This window comes from Haliaeetus albicilla, chromosome 4 (genome assembly GCF_947461875.1).
Source record: "Haliaeetus albicilla chromosome 4, bHalAlb1.1, whole genome shotgun sequence".
NCBI classification, from domain to species: Eukaryota; Metazoa; Chordata; class Aves; order Accipitriformes; family Accipitridae; genus Haliaeetus; species Haliaeetus albicilla.
Genome location: NC_091486.1, coordinates 5,292,305 through 5,307,387, shown reverse-complemented (window position 1 = coordinate 5,307,387; position 15,083 = coordinate 5,292,305). Strand labels below are relative to the sequence as shown.

The 15,083-nt window shown below is 38.8% G+C and overlaps 1 protein-coding gene across 1 annotated transcript in view; it reads left to right on the top strand.

The window, feature by feature from the left end:
- Window positions 1–15,083, top strand: part of ARHGAP15 (Rho GTPase activating protein 15) — a 330,335-nt gene that overhangs the window by 223,027 nt on the left and 92,225 nt on the right. The window contains exon 12 of the mRNA XM_069780763.1: window positions 656–733. Within this exon, the coding sequence (XP_069636864.1) occupies window positions 656–733 (78 nt within the window). The remainder of the gene's footprint in view (window positions 1–655; window positions 734–15,083) is intronic.

Sequence of the window (15,083 nt, the reverse complement as noted above, 5' to 3'; positions counted from 1 at the left end):
AACAAGACTGTCAGGTTGTCCTTGAAAAGAATGGCCTATATTAATGAAGAAATGTACTCCAGGGCATATGCTATTTGGGATATTTAATTTCATCTTCAAACTTGTCTGATCTGCTATGAAGAATATAGTAGAGAAACGGTAGTTGTGTGTACTCTCACGCATGTCATGATTTCAGAGTGGGCATCTCACCGCTTTATTTTCAGAAAGGTCACAGCCTCAGAAATTCATGTCTGAAAAACCCAGGCCCCAGACTGAGAAGTTTCCCCAGCACTATTAATATAAACTCCCCACATTTAAGCAGGGCTAACGTAGCATCGTGCGTATCCAAACAGCCCTTCTCTATGAGCAGGAGAGCTAATTCACCCTTCCTTTCCCGTCACACTCAAACACCCTTGCGGAACCGTATTCTGCTGACAGAATTACAAGATAATTATAGTTAGGTGTTTTGTATTCACTTAAGTTAATCTACCAGTTTTATTTTTCATTGTTGTTTTAATCAGGCAGGAGGCACTTCAGTTGTTGTCGGGTGGATTATTTTTCAGTCGTTCGCTACACCGCTCTTCTTCATACTTGTTAGGGTGCTTCTGGCTTCCTGACAGACATACAGAGAAAAATACTTATATGATCTAAAATGAAATATGTGTTTCTCTTTCAGGTCTAGATGTTGATGGAATATACAGAGTTAGCGGCAATCTGGCAACAATACAGAAGTTACGATTTGTTGTCAATCAGGGTAAGTGATTCCTCCACCCTGGTAATGTTTTGTTTAGTACTTAACTGTCTCAGATGACAGTATTTCAGAATCTGCTATACATTAGTGGCATAGAATGATGAGCCGCGTTTTGGAAAAGAGAGAAAAGGGAAGGTAGAAAGATATTACACAGAGGGAAATGTCAGCTAGCAGAGAGGAAAACCAGCAGAGTAAGCAGAGGAAAATAGTAGTTAAACAGAAGATAAGAAACAAACAAAAAAACCCCAAAGAAACAAACAAACAAAAAAAAAAGAAAAAGAAAAAAGGAGGAAACCGATACATGAAATAAGGTGGCAAAAAACAAGGCATATGTAGAAACCAAGGATCAAAGTGAGGGAAAAAAAAAAAGATTAAGAGGAAAAATAGCAGATTGTTTGGATGTTGAAAGTTAAACAAAACCAAAAGTAGAACAGGGATCCAAAGGAAACCAGAAAAAGAGAAAAAGGTGCTGAAAAGAATTGAAAAGGAAATACTGAAAGTAGAGTACTGGCTCTGTCAAAGTCGGTGGAAGATTTACCACTGATTTTGAAAAGCCAAAGATTTGACCCTGGGAAATGAGAAGAGGAAAGATGAATATTTTGGGGACCTGAGATCCAGAATTAGAATCAACCTGTACATATTTACTGAACATATTTCCACAGATTCCACATATAATGAACATGTTTCCACAAATACAAAGGAAGATTCTTCAGAGATGTGGCCTAAATGAATCTAACATTGAACAATAGATACTGTTACAAGTGTGGAAGCTGATATTGGTAGCTAATTAGGACAAATGACAAATACGTTCACCTCTCTGAACAGTTTACTACTCTTGGCAAAGACTAAATATCCCCACATTTAATAGCTTAGCAAATATCATCGATGATAGTGAACCTCCTGATACTACTTAACAAGAAAATAAAATTAAGCTTCTCAGAAATTAGGGAAGATTCCCAAATCTTAAATAGCATTAAAGACTTTATACATTTTCAAATTAATAAAGTATAAATGTGAAGCTACTGCAACATTTTCTCCTACTTTTTATTAGCTCTTTTAAAGTTACCTAGAGACTATTGCCAGAACCGCTAAATATTGTGTATTTTAGATGGTTTCTTGGAGATGACAGCTGTTGGAGAACAACTTCTTCAATTAGTTTTGTACTATACATAAACTAAGACATTTGACTCAAAAAATTCTCATGAAATTGAGAGATAATGAGAGATGTAAAAATATTCCCACCTTCAAGCCTCCACTTACATCTCTAGAGAAGGTTTCAGGGAAGCAGTAGAGGTTTGCTGCCTCCTCAGTGGCTCCAGACCAGTCTTGTCGTCAGCTGAAACTGGAGGGTGAACTCTGGTTTATGAGGAATCAGTATTTATGCCAGTAAATTCAGTGAGACTGAATAAATCGTCAGCCTCATGGTTTTGACTCATTACTTGGGTTCCCTTAGATTTATAGTTGTTGGGTATTTGTGTGTCGGTAATGTAGTCTGCCTTGGCTTTCAAATGACCGTACACTGTATGTTGGTTGGAGACAGAGAGGCAAAATCAGGATTTTCCATCCTTCTTCACCGCCTAGGATCTTTGCTCAGGAAAAAATGTGCCATAAAAATAATGGTCCTGTCCATCATGTCTCGTGGCATCCAAAGGTTAACGTACTTGAGGTTAACATTACTGCTCAAGTTTTCACCTAAAACAGATGGGCTGATACTGTAAAGCTAGACAAAAGTCTAAGCTGGCTTTTTGCAGCACAGAGGTACCAGGCACCTCTTTCTTCTGGTTTATACTACTGTGAAAAATGAATATATATAGGTGAAGTTCCTGGTACATTAAAGCCACTCTGACACTGGCTACTTGGGGCACATGCAAGAAATCTGCCTATTGAGCAACCAAAGAAAATTCAAAGAAAACAAGTGCCCCTGGGAAAACTATGTTATCATCCTATCAGTTGTGATAATTACTGTTTCTTATGTCTTAGTCTTTATTGATACAACTAGGGCACTCCTGCATTTGACAACACAACGAAACAGATTTTCAATGGGAAGTGATATTATCTATCTGAGCCCCCTTTACATGTCCTTTAAAATCTCAGCTATAAAAATATTTAGCCAGGTCTGTACTTAGCCTTTCCTCGGGTACATGCATGCAGAAATGCCGAAGTTCATCTCCTGTAAACCCTAATGCCACTTTGCAGTCCTCAGGGGTGACACCAACATGAGGGAAAATGGGAGAGTTTAGCATTTCAGTCCCCAAAGAATAATCCAGTAATTTTAAATCAGAACATTCAAGAAGTACAAGACACAAAGATTGGCTTTAAGAGAGCAGGCCGCTGTTTCAATTGTTTAAATAACATCCTTTCTCTGTGCTAGGTAGGAATGTGCAAGCAGAAAACAGCCCATCGAGTCATGGTGTACCTGCAAAAACACCGTGGGGAGATATGGGGACCAGGGTTTATTTAACATCTGCTTGGGAGGGCAATAGCAGTCTCCAGGTGTCCCCTGTCAATTAGATGCTGAGGACAGCAGCAGTTTCAGACTTTTTCATGAAGTCACAAAAGTTACTAGGAAAACCAGTATATTCTCCCACCCTGCTTATTTACCAGTTCTCTAAAGCTCTGCGGTGGGATGATGATTAATAATGCTCTCTCCATGCATCACTTTCACTTGGTAATTACTGTGACCACCTCAGCTCAATCCCTGTACCTTCATTTTTCTGTAGTTTCTGTAACAGTGGGAAAGCAGTATTTATATATATGATTCTCCCATAGAGATTTTTTTTTATTTTAGTTAAATTTTAATTTAATTATAAATGCAAACAAATGTTCTGAAAAAGCCTATTTACATTGCAGAGATTGACTGTGCAATCAGTTCTTATACAGGCCAAATACTTAATGGGCTCTTTCTGCTTGCTTTGCCATTGTGTTACACCTACATTTATAGGCTATAAATAATATGTATCACATCTAAATGTAAAGATCATAGAAGACACTCTAGGCTGGCTGCCATATCAAAGTACTTTTTATTAGAATAATCATTAATTAGAATATAGCAAAGCTTTATTTGGCTCCTTTTCCTATACCGTTAATGTCATCTGCAGCATCAAAAATGAAATGAGAGAACTGGTGAATATGAAAGGAAAACAAACTAACAGTTGACAGCTTTATCATGAAAGAAGAAATAAGAACAGTAAAAATCTAAAAAGAGCCTTGAAATTCTAGATTTTTGGGGAGGAAGACGGGTTTACAATAAAAAAAACCCATGCCTTGTATCTTTTTAAATTCTCTGAATATACTTTGTGTTTCATTCTCATTTCTTGAGGTAGGCAGCTCCTGAAGAGGGCTTTGACCTTGCCAACACGAGCATCAGCAGAACAAACTACCTTATTTACTTTATCCCTTTCACAGAGTTTTCTTTTTCTATAAAAGTCTATTGATATCACACCTTTTTTGCTTCTGTGCAACAGGATTATCTTTTATCTATGATTTATTTTCCCATTAAGAGCTGAAAAGATCAGTTGATCATAAGAAGACCAGGCTATAACATCTCTCAGCACTTTCGAAACTCTAAGTCATCGTTTTTCAAATCACTGAATCAAGGCAGTAGAAGCTGTTTGGACCAATACTGACATCAGGAAATTCGTACTTTTCTTAGTCTACAAGCACTAAAAGAATTTTGGGTTTAGAAACTAAGCTAACCAGCCATTCAACATTTCTGGCTGCTAACCTATGGCAAAGGTTTCTATAATAGCTGGAGACAGTAGACAGAAATATCCATTATTCATATGATTTCCATTTTACTGGTTAAGTTTTATAGTTGCAATCTTAAAAAAGAAAAAAAAAAGAATTTTGGGTACTTGGCAATTCTTCATGGATTTTATGAAAAATTTTTTTTATTTTAAGCAAGGTGCAGTAAATTAAACCCCTTACGTGTATTTATAAGGGTATTCTTTTAATTTACACCTATAGGAAAAAGGGATAAGGTACTGTAAATGGGTCTGTTAAGCCATGTCAGGTGTGCTGGCACTTCCAGGGTATGAGGATGCTACTGAAAAGATCAATTGTTTTGGCCCAAAGCCCCCGGGGAGGGCTGACGTGGGCCAGGGATGGGGGAGCCCCAGGTGGGGCTTCTCAGGGCCATTAAGGCACTACTACATGAAAGTGGGGACAGGTGGGAGATGTTTTTCAAAAGCAAGCTTCTGACTTTATAAAAAAAAGCCAACAGTGAGGCAAAAAGCACGTGAGAGAGAAAAACAAAAAAAAAAAAAAAAAGGGAAGACTCGTCATCCATGGAGGCGTTAGTTTATAAGCAAGAGTGAGAATTTGTGGTGCGCTCTCCGCTCTGGTCGAACCCGTTATGTCGATACACGCCATGATATAATGGGGTAAGGATCTTCTTTGTGCTAAACCCTACATATGAGTTCCCTGTCGTGCTCGTGCACGCCTGTCCCAGCAATTCTCAATTGCCCTCTGTGCTTGAAGACCAGGGATACCTGGGTGAGGAGGTAGAAGCTTATTTCCTTATGCCTCCTGTGTTAATCTGCTGGGGAGCTAGAAAGGCATTCAATTTCTACAACTGTCAAACAAGCAATTTTCATGAGTACTAAATTAACTGAAAAAAATGGAGCTATAAAGGGTTCATAACACATTGCTGAAACACTAGGATTCCATCCTAATGCATATATGTTCAGGGAAACTAACCATAGAAATACAAATTTCAATACTTATTGGTTCATTCAGTAAGTGTTGGTTCATACATAATACAAGAGAGTTCCTAATTGTCTTTATATCCAATGCTTTGTTTGCAAAATGCTTGGTATTTGCTGTACAGATGACCTTTGCATCCCGTTATTTCACTTGGAATACCTTGTGCGTTAACTGCGAAACACCACAAAGCGTCCAAAGGTCAATTGCCGTGTTTTTACGGCTTGGTTACTATACTTATGTATTGGGAGAGGAAGGGGGGTAATATTAATTTTTACAGAGGCTAAATATTATGCTATTGCAGAGAGGTACATTTCTTACAGAACATGGGAAAGGACAGCAAAAGATACGTGAATTGGTAACTACATTGGGGTAAAAGGTGAATTTAATCTTAACCTGACGTGGCCTCGAGTTAACAAAAACCATTTTGGCAAAAAGAATTAAAATATGTCTTTTGTTTCTTCTATAAGAATATACTGGAATATAATTTGTTTTAAGAAAAATTAAAAGTAAAATCTAAACTACAAATACATGAACTGATTGTGAATATTTATTAACTAAATAATTTAATAATAAAGAAAATGCCTACTTGATTAATTGTTACAGAGTAAAAATTACAATAAAACTGTCTTGATCAGTGCTTTGCAGAAGCACCATTACTGTCTGTGCAGTTGTTTAACAAGGATTTAATTGGAAAGATAAGTGAATGCACATTTAAAAGTATTGTTAATTTGCTTTATAATCACCCCATCCTTCACAGTATTGACAGCACCAGGCACAAACCCCTTTCTCTTTTACAAGTATTATTTTCCATATGTGCACAATAAATTCTGAAGCAGTAATTGGAAATTTTATGGATTTCAACATACCTAGTGTTTTGAGTTTATAGGTGCCATATCCCTTCTCTAAAGGTAGCTCATAGGTGGCATTTTAAGTAAAATCATTGCCTTTTTATTACCCATGGGCTGTTTTGGAGGTTGTGGTGTGGTAGAGGTTTTTTTTGTTTGTTTGTTGGTTTTGTTTTGGTTTTTTTTCTTTCCTAAGGAATACTTAATTCCTATTTACTTTTCCTTTCCATTCAAAATATCAACCAAATCCTCATTGCAACATTATTTTTGATTTAATAAACAACAGCCATCAAAAACAGTAATCTTCAATATGTTTATTTTCCATCTGTACTTATATTTATTGTTCTAAAATGGCTTGGATTAATCTAATTGACAAGTAAGAGCCCAGACCATATGAGCAGCTAAGGATGATACCTTTAACCAGCAGGATTCTTCAACTGCACTGACATGTTCTTTATCAATGAACTATGAGAGAAGAGGAACAAATCTTGGGAATTTTTTTTTTTTTTTTTTTAATATTACTGATTATATGAGCTTGCTGGGACCATATGTCTGAGCCTCGGCTATCAGGAACCAGAGTGGTTTCCCGGCTGGCTCTGCTTTGGCGGGCAGAGCCCGTGGAGCTGACACAAGACTGAAGCTGCCTTTGAAACGGAGCCGTCAGGTCAACGCGAATGGGCTGGGTGGTTTTGAAGCAAGCATTTAGAAGGAAAAAAAGAGGGGTGAGAAAAAAAAGGGAGGAGGGAACTGGGGCGGGGGGTGGGGGAAAGAAAGAGAAGCAGCTCCTTTTCACAGCTTTATTTCTTTAAAATGAGAAAAAAGGAGGAAAAAAAAAAAAACAAACCCAACAAGCCAACAAACCTCCCCATTCAAAAATACCGGAGTGTTTCCATTGACCCAGTATATCCATTTCAAAGGCAACCAGCAGCTCCGCTCCTGCCGTTAACAAAGGCTCTGTGGGCAGAGAAGAGCAGGTCCTCTGTCAGCTGCCAACTTCCAGAGAGCAGCTACAAACATGAAGGTCCAACAGGATCGTCATCGGTTTTATTTTAAAAGTGCACCAAGGAACACTGGCAAAAAAGGAAAAAAAAAAAGGGGGGGGGGGATTGGTTCTGTCTTGCAGTCACTTTCCTTTTTGTTTGTGGGTCCTTAATTTCTTGTGCACGTGCATTAGTGAGATTTCCCGTTGTATCCTGCCACCTCATAGATTTTTAGACATTTTAGGAGGTTATTGATAGTACTTTTCAAGCATATGTGAGTATGCGTAGAAACACGTGAATGTTCTAACCTTAGAGCCACCCTCCAGCCTTGGTGACGTTCTCTGTGAGATCAAGTATGGCCCAGACAGCAAAGCCTTCCTCGCTTCTGCCAGCAGTTATTCATGTAACCAGTCCCGCTGAGAAACCAGTGAGAGTGGTCCAAAGTTCACGTTGGAAATATCAGGCTCAAACTGGGTTACTTGCTAGCTGAGAACCAAAATGTCTTGAAAGCCTTGAGTCAAAAATAGTTTTTTTCTTTCTTTTTCACACTTCCCAGGCAAGCACAGAAAATAAAATGGACTGAAGCAATTTTCAGAAATAATTATAAAACAGCTTGTTTCTGGGTTAAGACCTGCATATGCCAAGCTGTAGCCAAGAATTTAATATTTTTTTTTTTCCAAGCTTTAAAACTCTGACAACAGAACACTTTAATTGAGCCCACAGTAGTTGGTGAATCAATTAATATGTGCATGTTACTGATGTGGGTTCTTCCCTTTTTTCCTCTGTGTCTGAACATCTATTTTAAGATACAATTTTAATTTTTTTTTATATATTCAAAAGAAGGTGTGGTTTCCACATCTTGCCCTTCTCTTCCCAGAAGGGAAGGGGGCGGAAGTACAGTACCCCAAACAGTGATTTGTAAATATAAGTCAGGTGATGAAACCTGATGGAAATACTAATTTTTACAACCAATGCTTTGAATTATTTTGTAAATAATGTGTATCATATACAAAAAAGGGATGATAGAGCTAGAATATTAATGTTTTTCCAATATAACTTATTTTGTTTTCAGTGTGAAGGGGGAAAAAAAAAAAAGAGAGAAAGATAATCAGAATTGTAAGTCTTAGTTGCCCAGCCTGTAGCTCTAGAAACTGTACAATTTCTCTTACCAATGGAATTGTTATGTTTTTCTTTTCAATGGTGTGATGAATAAGTCAGTAGAATGGGGCAGAAGAGGCAGTAAACTAGGTTAGTGTGGTCAGCCACAAACATACCATGGATTTTATGGCATGTATTGTATGATCAAGCATTTAAGACACGCCTTTTATTTCTTTTCTAACCACAGCACTATTTGCGTTACAATAGCTTTTTTGCTTAGTAACACTTCAAGAAGTTGAAGAGCTTCTCGATAACCCCTCAAGGAGTGTTATTTAGGCGCTGAGAAGGACTGTAGTTTTGCACGCTGTAGCGAGGCATTGCCTTTTTTTTGGGATGCTCATCGTTGTCATGGGTGACTTTTTGTTTGGGTTTGTTGTCCTGATAGTAACGCTACAGGAAATGCCATTCCACAGAGCTCCAAAATAACAAGGAAAGGAAATAATTTATCGAGTCATTTGTTAAAAGTATTAACAGGAAAATTTTCTAACTGTGATTTTTAGGATGATGGAATAATCTCCAGAAGCTGGGGATTGCCAGGCTTATTTATAGATGAGCCGAACCAAGTGCCAAAGTTATTTTGCATGGGATGATCTCGTGCTGCGAGGAGATGGATACCCTGGAGAACTAAGCTGCATAGTTCTTACTTAAAGTTGGTCATGCTCAATGTCTTACAAGAGTATGGTGTGGCCTAATATTTGGGGTGTTTTTCTGCCCTGTGGTCAGTATCTGTATTTCTGTGGTTTGTATGTAATACTAGCTGACAAATATGAACTCGCAATAGGGTCTGCAACAAGAAGGGTGATGTTATATGTGGATGTACGTTACATAATATTATGCAGGGTGGCATGGGATGAGAAGTTACCACACCACGGAATTAGGCTTTGTCATGGTATTTGTGGTCTTCTGTATATTGAGAACTGGGAAAACCATAAATGCTGTGGTAGATGCAACTGTTGCGAGCAGTGAGTGATTTTGGTTGGGGGAGACTTTGGTAACGCGTTTAACTGTTGAACTCCATTGGTTATTTTAGCGGGAGGTAAGAGCGCTGGGGGCCAAACTGGGACATCACTGGGGGTCAAGCTGAAAAACATTCAAATGAAAAAAGTCTAGGAGAAAAAAAAGGAGAAAATCTATACATCTTCTGTGATAATTGGAAACTTTTGCTTTTATGAGGAAACCTATGCTCTTTTATTGACTCATCTGTGGATACAATCTTTCTTAGAAATATATTCCTGCTAAAAACAAAGCAGCGTTCTTAAAAAAAATTTCAAGTCACTCAAACCATCATTTTTAATGGATATAGAATATTCTTGCCTTTTTTGTCTCTCTCTTTTTTCCTTTTCTTTTAAAAAAAGGTATTATTGTGTAAAAAAAATTCAGTGAAATTTTTTGCATGAGCAAATGATCACAGTCCTGGAAAGCATCTTCCCTTAATACATTCTTTGGACATTTTGGGCTGGATTCAGTTACCTAATCATTGGTATTTAGTACCACTTGAGAGGATGCTGAGTATCAGAGTGACCCTCGCAAGGCTGGCAGGTCTAGCAGAGGGTATACAGGGGAGGTGTGCCCTTGGAAATAGAGTGCTAGAAGCCAGGTGAGATGTCCTAGAGAATTTAAGAAGCATTAGATGCCTATCATTAGGCAAATTAATAATTTTTCTTGACTACAACGTTGGTTTTTTCCCTTTAAAAAAAATAAAATCCCATCATAGATATGTGTATAAAAAAATATTGCATATATATTTAATGGGAAAAACAATTTATTTCTTTTTTAAATAGGAGCTTTAAGAATTCCTGACATAGAAAAGCGTCGTATCCCACGGTCCCGAACAAATACATACTACATACACAAATATTAAGAAAGAGACATTCCTTTCTCCTTCACTTCCAAGTCTTAATTTGCACTTTAGATTTATTATTGTAGGGATTATTAAACATATTAATTTCAACACTTAGAGAGGTAGTCACACTGTATTTTAATTTCAAAGATATGCATGGTACCAGAGTCTTAGAAGTGAGAACGTAGCATAGCTCTCACTTGAGTTTTCAGCTCTCATCTGAATGTTAACACTATTCAGTCTGTAGCGTGCCTGTTGTCAGTAAAAGTAACAGGGATTGTTCAGATCTCTTGAGATCAAAGGTCCCGTTTCCCAGCTCTACGGTAATAATCTGAGCCTAATCAAAACCCTTCGTGTGGACAAACACCTCAGGGGGAGTTGTGAGAATGATGCCTTTTGAAATCAACCTGTGAATCCATGGTTCTAATTTCAACGCATTGTCCCTTCTTCATATAACTACTATTATTATCTATACAACATAACTATGGTAAAATTTTGAAATAATCAGGGTGTGGAGAATTGAACATAACGGAACAAATATTTTATAACATTTTTGCCCTTCTACTTCATAAGCAGTGTCCAAGATGCAGCCAAATCTAGTTTATAAACCTTTTCTGTGTCCCTGTTGCACACTCTTGTTTTCCCTATGACCGGCTGACATAACATGGGAGACTTGGCTCATCCATGAGTTGCACCCTGGGCTGATATTGGGACACGTATGGGCAGGAGATATTTTGGGATGACAGCAGCCCCGAGTTAGGTTATGCCAAAATCCTGATATAAGCCTCAGCAGACCCTAAGCATAGCATTCCTCACCTCTCACAAGCTGAGTAAAGCTTATAATAAGAGGCATCTTTAACTTGAAACCAGTTTTAAAACGACGTTACTAGAGTTGGCTGCAACTGGGTTCATCACACCTTTAAATCCCACGAACAGTAAAGACTGGACTGGGTAGACTGCTAGAAGGTGAAAACAAAATCTCTTGAAGGAGAAAAAGATAAAGTGCTATTGTTGGATTTTTACTTATTGTAGTGTACCAAAGAGAGATCTCCTTTTTTTTTTTTTCTTTTTTCCCCCGGTGTAATCAGATAATTAAAAAACAAACAAACAGGAATTTCGAAACACATTTCCATCAACCAACATTATGTGCTTATGATACAGAAGATTGAGAACGACTTAATTAAGTAGATAGCAGCAGTGAAGAGAAGATGGATGTGAGGAGGAGGAGATTACTTGCTCTTGGTGGAACTTTCTTTAGCTGGTGCCTGATGCCTTTATAGAGACAGAGCATCGATGCAAAAGGGAAAGGAAAATACAGGAGAAAAATGGCGAGAAGATTGTATCACTTTGGTGCTAAAAGCTATTTCTTACTGTAAGAAAAGTTAGCTGCTTGCTCAGTGTTTTGTTCAAGGTTAATGTGGACATCAGCTGAGGAGACAGGATAACTAGTTTCAAAATAAGTAGTAGCCAGCGCTCAGAAAACCAGTATGCTGTAGCACCTGAATAATTTCAGGTAAAGCGGCATGATGCCAGACCTGAGGTCTGTATGGGTGGCCTAGGATGGAATTGATCCTATCTAGAAAAAAAGAGTACACTTGGGAGGGCAGACTAGAGGTGTGAACTACATTAGGACACCTGGGCTAAAAAGGGATAACAAATGGACACCCAAAACAGCCAGAAGAGCAACATCGAGGGCCTGTGGTACCATAGCTGTCCTGCTGAATCCTGTTAATGAGACTTGCTTTTGTTTTTTCCACGTTTAATGCTTTGCACAAATGAAGATGCTAAAGCAACTTGGAGATACGTATTTTTGAATCAGAGCCACATGATAAAGCATTCAAACATAATGCAAATAATTGCAAACTGATGTATCCAGCAGTTTTAAAAAAAAAAAAAAAAAAGAATAAATAATTTAGCTTTACACATGGGCAATCCTTGCTAAAAATTGCAAATCAGAACTCTTCTGTTTGAATGTATTTTATTTTGTTAATGGATTCACTAATATGAAAGGCATCTAATTGTATAATGTATTATTAGTCATTTTCTTTGGCATCCTATTAACTTTAAATAATTCTAATATTTAACATTTTATAACATGCACAACAAAGTTCTTCTATCTCCAGCAGAGGAAAAAACATGCATTAATAATAAAATTTTCATAACTCTCTCTACTGTGTATGTTGTGATACGTATTTGAGAAGAAACATTGAAAACTGAAGTATAAATAACAAAGCGTGTTGGATGGCACTTTAAAAATATACGTTGTAATATACTGCAGTCCTGTAAATACAAGAGCTGAAATATAATTCAGGGCAATTAACTTGTTTTGAAATTGAGTCACATATAAAGTGTGATAGCATATAACTTTGTGCGTCTACTGAATGTCTTTTCAGTGATAGCTGAACCGGAGTGTATAAAATGGTGATTAATGCCTACTAATGGAATTGGTCTCCACCACAAGTTGCGAGCACTGGGGTTGTGGCCGAGTATAATAACCACACACAGCAACACTGATAATCTTTAGCAAATCCCCAAGTTTTCCTGGGCTGGAAATAAGATGACAGGTCACATTAGAAATTTTCTCCTTATGGCGTTTTTTTTTCTTTTGTTTTAGTAGGTCAGATCTTGTTCCCGTGTGTTGCGCAAGTATTATGGGAATGAGCAATGTCTAAGCTGCTTAACAAATGCACACTTTCCCCACACCAATCTGTTTTCTGGGGACAGCCAGGCTAGTGCTATACAGCATCCTCTCGGTTGGGTGCTATTAATGTTAATAAAATGCACTTAGCACTTAACATCTCGAGATCTCAAAAGAGCTTGCAAAGCAGCATCATTATCTTTACATTATGGGTACGGAAAATGAAGGATAGGGAGAGTAAAAGATTTGCCCAAGTTTCCATGGTAAATCAGTGACAGGGCCAGGAGCAGAGCCAAAATCTGTTGATTTATAGTCAGTCTCCTATGTAGTGCGCCGTGCCATTTCACCAAACTCCATTTGCCAAGTCCCTACTGTGTACAGAGACTGCAGATAAGGCTGCAGTCGCCCTCTGAAACGTGGATTTGGGGCTCAGGATAATGCAAAGCCAAATTAGATCTTCAAATGCGGGTCTCCCCTGTGATGCATCTCCAAGTGCAGGGCCACCTGTGCGATGGATGGCGGCGCAAAGATCCATGAATAAGCTGCTTTAAACGCCTCTGTGCTGGGGCTACAGAGTAAAGGGACCTAGTCCTTGAGGAGCCGCAAGTACGTTTTACATGTGAATGAGGTCCTGGTTTTCATTCCTGTGGTCGCAGGGATGCATCACCACGCATTGTGTGTTGCATGACTAAGCCTCGTGGAGCTATGTGTTTGCACTGAGTATTTTGTAGTCGCTTTTGAAAATGACTACATCGAGATAATATATGAGCAGATATGTATGTTGAAGGGCTTGTGCTAACATCTCTGAGATACCAGAATATTACCAGCTATATTTGGTAAGTAGGAAAATGAGGAGCTGAGTAACACGCCTAGGGAAGTTTGTGATGATTCACGAATACAAACCAAATCTCCTCGTTTCAAATCCTTTGCCCTAGCCCCAGGGTCTTCCTCCTTTCAGCTCCTCTAGGAGGCACGATACAGACCCAAAGCTACAAACCGGCTGTCTTTCTGTCACCGTGGATCACGGGAACAAGCAGACAGTCAAGGGATGGTTTTGGTCAATGTGCTCAGCCCTTGTAGACGAGCATCCTTCCTTACAGGAGGGAAACATCTTCAGGTTCTCCCTTGCAGTTTTATGCCTCTGTCTGCAGTAATTGTATCGGTTGTAGTGATAATGTCGGTGATTAATTTCTTCAGCGTGTTTGCATGTGTGCGCCTGTGTTTCAGGAGACTGCCTTTGAAGAGCAAAGGTATGTAGTAAACAGGGCAACAAGGAATTATTTATGTTAGACTAAGGGAAAAATGTAATGCCTCCCAGCCCTCCGATTGCCTTTCTGGGATTCCTGCAGGGCCACGTCCTGCCTGCTGAGAAGCTCTGGCTGAGCTGGAGTCCTCTAGTTTTCAGATTAAACATAATCCAAGGCAGTGAGTTACCTACAAGGGGGTATTTCTCCTCTGCTGAGCCACCACGCACTGGTCAGTCCTCCTCACGGCACGGGCAGCATTTATCCTTAGCGTTCGTTTTTCCCTCCAGCTAATCAGTTTTATCCACCTCTGGTCCCATCTCAGCCAAGTCTCAACTTACCGAAGGGCTTCCCGCATTTCATCTCTTCCAGTTTGCTGCAAAGGTGCTGCAGGTCAGGCAGCTGCTTACTTTCTTCCCACTACTGGGCTAAGCATTTGGGGTTCTGCCAGCAGAAGATGGGGCCATGTCATGCCATGATTTAATATAAATACGAATCGATGGCTGTTTGCTCTCTAACAGACTTTCTGGCTGCGGTCGCGGTGAATAGGTGTGTGCGTTGGAACTCAGCTTGGCTATTCACAGCTCCACAAATGTGCGTGTGTATCTGCATACAGCTTGCTGGGTTTTTTTTTTCCCACCCTGCATCTAAATAGGCCCTAAAAATCTGAGCTATTCTTTCTCTCTCGTCCTGGTAAGTGATATCAGAGAGCTTTGGAAGACTTTAGGTTTGCAGTGAAGCTCGTACTGCTATGTAATTTTGTGTATCTGTGCTATTGAAAACAAAGAATTTAGGTTGGGTTGTGTATGAAAAAAGCTAATATAAGGTGGACAACTTTATTATACATCCCTATGCATTTAAAAGTCCCAGTTGGAAGAGAAAGCAAGATAGCAAGAAACACAAACATGTGTTGGATTATTTCTTGTTAAGCAAATGTAGTACTG